The sequence below is a fragment of the Colias philodice genome, chromosome 3 (genome assembly GCF_061535455.1).
Source record: "Colias philodice isolate Cphi_HAF_F1 chromosome 3, ilColPhil1 Martin Lab GWU primary, whole genome shotgun sequence".
In the NCBI taxonomy this organism is placed as follows: Eukaryota; Metazoa; Arthropoda; class Insecta; order Lepidoptera; family Pieridae; genus Colias; species Colias philodice.
Genome location: NC_143088.1, coordinates 241,516 through 249,283, shown reverse-complemented (window position 1 = coordinate 249,283; position 7,768 = coordinate 241,516). Strand labels below are relative to the sequence as shown.

General features: G+C 31.8%; 1 protein-coding gene across 1 annotated transcript; it reads right to left on the bottom strand.

Annotated features, from left to right (window-relative positions):
* Window position 1: 1 nt before the first annotated feature.
* On the bottom strand, window positions 2-2,340 carry LOC149489296 (uncharacterized). The gene is made up of 4 exons (XM_089711687.1): window positions 2,183-2,340; window positions 2,007-2,097; window positions 313-539; window positions 2-235 (listed from the first exon to the last, which is right to left on the bottom strand). The coding sequence occupies exons 2-4, from the start codon at window positions 2,055-2,057 to the stop codon at window positions 103-105; spliced, it is 411 nt and encodes a 136-aa protein (XP_089567813.1). The 5' UTR covers window positions 2,058-2,097; window positions 2,183-2,340; the 3' UTR covers window positions 2-102.
* Window positions 2,341-7,768: the final 5,428 nt, after the last annotated feature.

Genomic DNA, 7,768 nt, shown 5'->3' with positions numbered 1-7,768 from the left:
ATCTCTGTTGTAAAATGTTTTATTTTTTCTTAATCTGTTAGTAACCTAAACTCTAATATGTTGTAAAACTAAATAATATTCTGTACAAAGCATAGGTACATTTTACAGTCTGATAGTGGTTGCTTCTTGGATTTCCTTCTGTTTGTGAGTTCCATCACAGAAGGGCCTATTCTTGGTCTGTTTGCAGTTACACAGCCAGTAGTCCTTTGATTCTGTCACTGTAAATCTAATTGGCCTGGAAAAATTATAACTATTTAAGAATCAGATTCAAAAGTATGATATCAATCAATTTAATATTAAACTTAACCATACTTTTCTGTAATTTTGAGGTATATGTTCCTATGTGTTCCGTCACAGAATGGCTGGGACTTTGATCTTCCACATAAACACCAGCTATAAGTTTTACCAGCTTCTAATGCTATTTTAAAGGGCTTCTTATCATAAACAATACCATTTGTTTTTTGATGAGTAGCTGAATAAACAGAAGCTAGTGGATTTGTTGGTATTTCTGGCTTGGGTGGTTTTGTCACATAATTTGCCTAAAAAATATTTTTATAAAAGTTAGTTAAAAAAGTTGATATCAAAGTTTTATGACAATTTATTTACAACTAGCTGCGCTCCACGGTTTCACCCGCGTGGCTCCGCTTCTGTTGGTCTCAGCGTGATGATATAATTATAGCCTATAGCCTTCCTCGATAAATGGGCTATCCAACACCGAAATAATTTTTCAAATTGGACCAGTAGTGGGGTTTCTTTAGAGAACTGCCGCACGTATTATAGGTTTTTTGTGGGTGGGGGATGGGGGGGAGGAGGGGGGGACCCTCCCACCAAAAGGGGAAAGTTAGGAAACCAATAGTTTTGGAGAAAAATCAATTTTCCTATTCTAACCTCAAAATGTATGGAATTGGTATAACAAAAATTTTACGATACATAAATAAAATACAAACAAGTTGTGAAAACCTACGTAGTTTTTTTTATTTGAGTGGGAATCGCCCTAAAGTCGCTTCTGGCACTCGCCGGCCGCTGCCGCGGCATTCTCGCTCGGCTCGTGCGGCAGTTCAAATTTTTATTTATTTATTTATTTTATTTAAAAAAACATCACATGTGTCACATCAATGTTAACGTAATACGCTCGTCGCTTCGCTCCTCGCTACCTATTTGAATACTAAAAGTTTAATAGTTTTTTAACCTACGTAGATTTTTTTAAAGCTATTGCATAGCTTCTATCGCGGGCCTTGAGCGCGGGGACCGAATCCAGAAATTGCGTAACGAAAAACCTCACGCTCCCCACTCCGATGGGCACGGAGGTGCGGCTTGAAGGCATGCTATGCAATAGCTTTGCCGCGGCAGTCCCCGAGTGCCACACGTCTTTTTTGTTTGAGTGGGAATCGCCCTTTAGTCGCTTCTGGCACTCGCCGGCCGCTGCCGCGGCACACTCGCTTCGCTCGCTCGGCTCGTGCGGCAGTTCAAGAGTAAACCTAACACGCTCGTCGCTTCGCTCCTCGCTACCTATTTGGATATTAAAAATAAAAGTTTAATAGTTTTTTAACCTACCTACGTAGATTTTTTTTTGTTTGAGTAGGAATCGCCCTAAAATCGCTTTTGGCACTCGCCGGCCGCAGCGTTAAGTCACAGTACAGTGAAATGGAACGTCTTGGTCCGCTTTTTTGCACAACAAAACGGATAAATGCACTTTTTTCGCACAAAAAATTATTAACTTTAAAAATTAATAACTAAAAAACTACAAGTTTCCTAACGATAATATTTTGGAATTACAATCTTACATTACCTAGCTAACTAAAAATATAAATATTTCCAACAAATTCGTGCGGCAGTTAACTAAAGCCAACCCCCAGTGGTTCTTGAGATGAGCGCATTCAAACGAACAAATAAAAAAACTCTTCAGCTTTATAATATTAAGTATAGATCAAATAATTTTTGAAGATAACATTTAAAGGTTAGGTTAGTCTTTTAAAATGAGTTTATGACGTTAATAATCAACTAACCGTTCTAATTCCTGGGCCAGTTATTCTTTTTGCAACTGTTCTACAAAACATTTTGTAAATGTTTGAGGAACTTCTTAAGAGAACCTGAAATCTGTGAAGTTTTATTTTAGGATGCTTTCAGATACTTAAACTATCACAAAAATATGATAAAAATGCACTTTACAATTTTAACTCACATAAGGTATTGATAATGTATTTAGGTCGCTTAAATAATGTTTTTTATATAATATATGTCTTAAAATTATCAATCGATTTAAGAATTATTTGATTCCAGCTGATAAAAGTCAAAAGATACCTTGGCCCTTGTTGACATTTGTGGTTGACATTGACATAAGTCATAATTTATATATTCTTTTTTTTTAAGATTAAATGCCTGGTTACAAAATCTTTAAGCACAGCCTTTAGCTAATATTCATTAACTTAGAGTATAGATAGTATCTATAGAGTGCGAACAACCAAGTGGGAACAGTAGGCACAGGTGGGAACAACACGACGTTCCCGCCGCGCGCGCTCGTAGTCGTGGTTGAGTGCTGACGAAGTGCGTTGCTCTGGATTTTTATTCATATCTAGGAATAAACATGGTGAAATGTGCAGTTATATCTTGCAAAAACGATACTAGAAAATACACAAAATTGAAATCCAGTTTCACATTTCATCAGTAAGTCGATTGTTATACTTATTTTTATGAAATAAATTTAGCATCGCGGGGGTGAAGGGGAGGTGGGAAGCGGACACGCGCAGGCTCGCTCGCGCGCTTCACTTCCGCCACGTGATCGTAGTGATGTGACCTGACCAACGCTGTACTCGATATAAAGTTTACTAGAAGAACTATATTTTAACAAATTATTTATTTAACTTTAAAATTAAAACTCTTTTAAAAATGTATTATAAATAAATTTGTGGTGTGTTTTGTATGATAGACTTTCTAATATTATGAATGCAAATGTATTATAGTGTAAATGTAAAGTATGTAATGTTACGAATTACGATATATTTTCTGAACCGCTAAATTGATTTTGAACATTTTATAGTAGAATGGATAAAATGAAATAAAAAAATTATTTATATGATTTATTATATTATCATTTTAAATTACTAATTCTTATTTTTATTTAACATTTTTAAAACATTATTATTATTGTTTCATTTATTATTAAAGAAATAACCCGAATTTTTATTTTATTAACTTTAATATCGAACTCGTTTTTCTGATATTCATAAACATATTTTTTTAAGTACTTAAAATTAATACAAGAAATATTCAAATGGAATAAACACTTTATTCTCTTGGCAAACAAATTTAAAATTACATATTTATACTTTATTCATACATTTCTCCTTAACCGCTCATATGCTTGAGAAAAAAAAAATGACCCCTTACTTAGCTACGCGCAACCACAGTTGCAAAAACACGATCGAGAATCTTGTTTCGCGCAACTGTGGTTGCAAAGCGACTTTCTTATTTCAATTGATTATAAACTCTATTTCATACTCTCAGAGTCTAATTTTTACGTATTTAAACCAAAGACAACTAATTGATTCGTCTATTTCTACCCAGTACTACCAACCTTACAAACAGAATTTTGGGAATATCTTAGTTTGTATCTTACGTGTCTTACAAGGAAGTGTTAAAATATGCCGTAATTGTTGTATTTTATTGATTTCTACTCGTGTTTACTTACCAGATTATTCTCTAACATGTGTTTTATTGTTATAAAGTAATATTTTAGTGACCATTGTAATAAATATGTAATAAAGACGACTTTAAAAGTTAGTAGACTTTAGACGATTTCATAACTTTTAAAGGTATACGGTAATCATATATTGTAAAAATAACACAGTTTTGTATAGTATTATTACAATAGCAATCGATTACAGTCAATATATTTGAAGTACTCCTCTCGCGGAAGTCATAAATTAAGTTTTAATAGCGGTGCGTCGAACGCGCGGCGCACGTTCCAGAGCACTAGCAAAGTAGGCTACCTTTATTTTTTTTGCAAGCTATTTAGCGTATTTTATTTTTGCAACTGTGGTTGCGCAAAGCATATGAGCGGTTAAATAACATATTGAACATAAAATTTACAAAAGATACATATTTATTTACATAACTTATCGATAGCTCGGCACGCAATTGATACCTACCCATCCCTATTTGTCACACACACATCTATATACCTATATATTATCTATAGCTCATCTGCCTACGATGCGCACTGAGGAATTTGTGCAATACACTCGCTCTATACTACTGTAATATATACTCTAAGAGCGTTTTCACATTATCCGATCCGATATCGGATATCGGAAGCCGATAGCCGATATCCGATATCGGAGGGAAGTAAAATGTATGAAATATGTACCTGTCTTTCACATTGTCCGATCCGATATCGGATATCGGAGCCGACACCGATATGCCCGTGAGCTATCGGACGATAATGTTCAGTGTTGCCAACTCAATTTTCGAAAAGGCAGTATACCAACAGCAAAAAAGCACTAGTTTGTGTATTTTCAGTCTTATAGGGCGCTAAATCTTTAAAAAAATTCTTTGCTTTAACCTAAAATCCTTTCTATTAAAAGAAACCTTTTTTTATTAAGAAATCACACATTTAAGTATTTATAGGCATTAAAAATACGATTTATACGGCAGCTATTTAAATTACCGTATACAAATATACGGCAATTGGCTGAACTGAAGTAAACAAAAATATATTGCGTTCTTAAATTCAAATATCTATCTTCGAAAATATTAGTGTTTATCATCTTTATTTTAACTCATTCTGCCTCGCTCCTCCTCCTACTCGGATGTTGGTTGTGCTGTTTATTGTATTGTTGTCATTGAGTGCTTTGTTTTTAACCGACTTCAAAAAAAGGAGGAGATTTCACACCGATTTTATATTTTTATTTTGAATTAAAAACAAAGAATATTTGAAAACTCTTAAGTCTAAAATAATTGCTTATGACAATAAAATAATTTATGTATCTTTACTTACAAGAAATTACAACAATCATATTATACCTAAAATATATATTTGAACGGGTGACAATATTATTTACAGTGTAATAAGAAAAAGAATAGAAAATGTGAACAAAGATTGTATCACTTAATAAATTTATCATAGGTACTACATGAATTTTTATAAATGTATATAGTGAAAAATTACTAACAGCCGTACAAATAAACGAGTTATAACATTTTATGATAAGAATAAACTAAGAATAAGTAAAAATCATACAAATAAACTCGTAATAAATGAAACCTATTATAACGTCGTAATAAGTATTCATACTAATGCTATTCCGTCGTTATTCCGGCTACCACCCTAGTATAAGTCTGACATAACCGAGTTATAACATATCTTTTGGTACATTGTGCTGTGTTTTACAAGTTTTAGAAGCAATTTTCAATCTGAATTTGAGATAATATAATGAGAGTAATACGAGAAGTAGAAAAAGTTGAGCAAATTAATAATTTCATTACGTACCTATTGAAATGAAAAAAATTGTATGAAATGTCAAAATATACGAAATTATGAAAAACCCTTTTGATATTTATAATGATTTATATATTTACGACATGCGCCAAACCATACATACATAAAACTTATTTCTAAACTTATCACAATAATATAAACTTTCGTTGAAAATATAAATCTTCTAAGCCTGGAGTTGTATGTTTTGAGTACCGGTAATTTGGCAACTCTCTATCTCAAGGTGGGTTTATCTTCTGTTCTCCAGATATTGGATAGCGTTCTCTTTCATTTGCTTGCATATTTAATGATATATTTAAATGATTTCCAATAAATATTTAAAAAATAAATAAACAGAACATCGTATGATGAAACTTCACAACAAATTCGACGAAGTCAAACGAGCGTCAAAATGACAGCACCAAGGCATAACCGTAGACAATTTCAATGTTTTTCATAATTTTATGAATGAATTGCTACGTTGCCGCTTCGCGCTTATTGCATAGCGTGAGCATAGTTACATCGACGTTATTCCAAATTTATTTGTAAGAAATTATGACATCCTTATTCTTTATTTATTCTTATCATATCTATTCATTGCATAAGGTTTGAATACGCAAGTTTTTATTTGTACGGCTGTAAATGACTAAGTAGGTACGTCTTGTTAAAAATACATTTAATAGATTTTGAAAGGTATTTTCTGATACATAATATGTATTACTAAAACTATTAACTAATACTAGGTTGTAGTGGGTATTGATATAAATTTATTTAATTTATAATGTGTTAACATATACTATACAAATTACCGATATCAAAACTATTTAGTAAATAGCACATCTAAATAATATGCAGTAATTAATGATATCAAATCTTTTTTACATTTTAATTTTCTTTTTTTGAAGTTGTGTTTTTTTTACGTAGTTATTTTTAATGTATGTACAACTATGATTGATTTTTTTAAAATTATACCTTTTTTTATCAACTGGCAATTTAGTTTAGTTTTCTCTAAAAATTTCTAGCAACACTCATGATGATATAGGAAGGATTTTATCGGACAATGTGAAAGGGAAAATTGTATCCGATATCGGATATCGGCTATCGGCGTCCGATATCGGATCGGATAATGTGAAAACGCTCTAAGAGCGTTTTCACATTATCCGATCCGATATCGGATATCGGAAGCCGATAGCCGATATCCGATATCGGAGGGAAGTAAAATGTATGAAATATGTGCCTGTCTTTCACATTGTCCGGTCCGATATCGGATATCGGAGCCGACACCGATATTCCCAGTGGCTATCGGACGATAATGTTCAGTGTTGCCAACTCAATTTTCGAAAAGGCAGTATACCAACAGCAAAAAAGCGCTAGTTTGTGTATTTTCAGCTAAGATTTTCAGTCTTATAGGGCGATCAATCTTAAAAAAAATTCTTTGCTTTTAACCTAAAACCCTTTTTATTAAAAGAAACCTTTTTTTATTAAGAAAACACACATTTAAATATTTATAGGCATTTAAAATATGATTTATACGGCAGGTATTTTTATTTGCCGTATTAAAATATACGGCAATTGGCTGAACTGAACAAAAATATATTGCGTTCTTAAATTCAAATTACTATCTTCGAAAACATTAGTGTCTATCATCTTTATTTTATCTTATTCTGCCTCGCTTCTCCTCCTACTCGGATGTTGGTTGTGCTGTTTATTGTATTGTTGTCATTGAATGCTTTGTTTTTAACCGACTTCAAAAAAAGGAGGAGATTTCACACCGATTTTATTTTTATTTTGAATTTACAACAAAGAATACAAAGTTTGAAAACTCTTAATTCTAAAATAATTGTTTATGACACTAAAATAATTTATGTATCTTTACTTACAGGAAATTACAACAATCATATTACAAATATATGTATTTGAACGAGTGACAATATTATTTTAGGATATTACAGTGTAATAAGAAAAAGAAAAGAAAATGTGAACAAAGATTGTATCACTTAATAAATTTATCATAGGTTAGTACCTATGATAAATTTGAACCATGAACTTTTATAAATGTATGTAGTGAAAAAATGACTAAATGACTAGGTACGTCTTGCTAAAAATACATTTAATAGATTTTGAAAGGTATTTACTAATATGTATTACCATAGACAAATATAAATTATATTCGTCCATGGTATTACTAAAACTATTAAATAATACTAGGTTGTAGTAGGTATTGATATAAATTTATTTAATTTATAATGTGTTAACATAAGTATATTATGTTATACAAATGACCGATATCAAAAC

What these genes read in the sequence shown, in the direction of transcription:
- LOC149489296 (XM_089711687.1), bottom strand. Translation starts at nt 2,057, where the DNA reads ATGTTTTGTAGAACAGTTGCAAAAAGAATAACTGGCCCAGGAATTAGA. An exon ending in CTGGCCCAGGAATTAGAACG is followed by an intron (nt 540 to 2,006) that starts GTTAGTTGATTA and finishes AATATTTTTTAG; the next exon opens with GCAAATTATGTGACAAAACC. An exon ending in TACCTCAAAATTACAGAAAA is followed by an intron (nt 236 to 312) that starts GTATGGTTAAGT and finishes TAATTTTTCCAG; the next exon opens with GCCAATTAGATTTACAGTGA.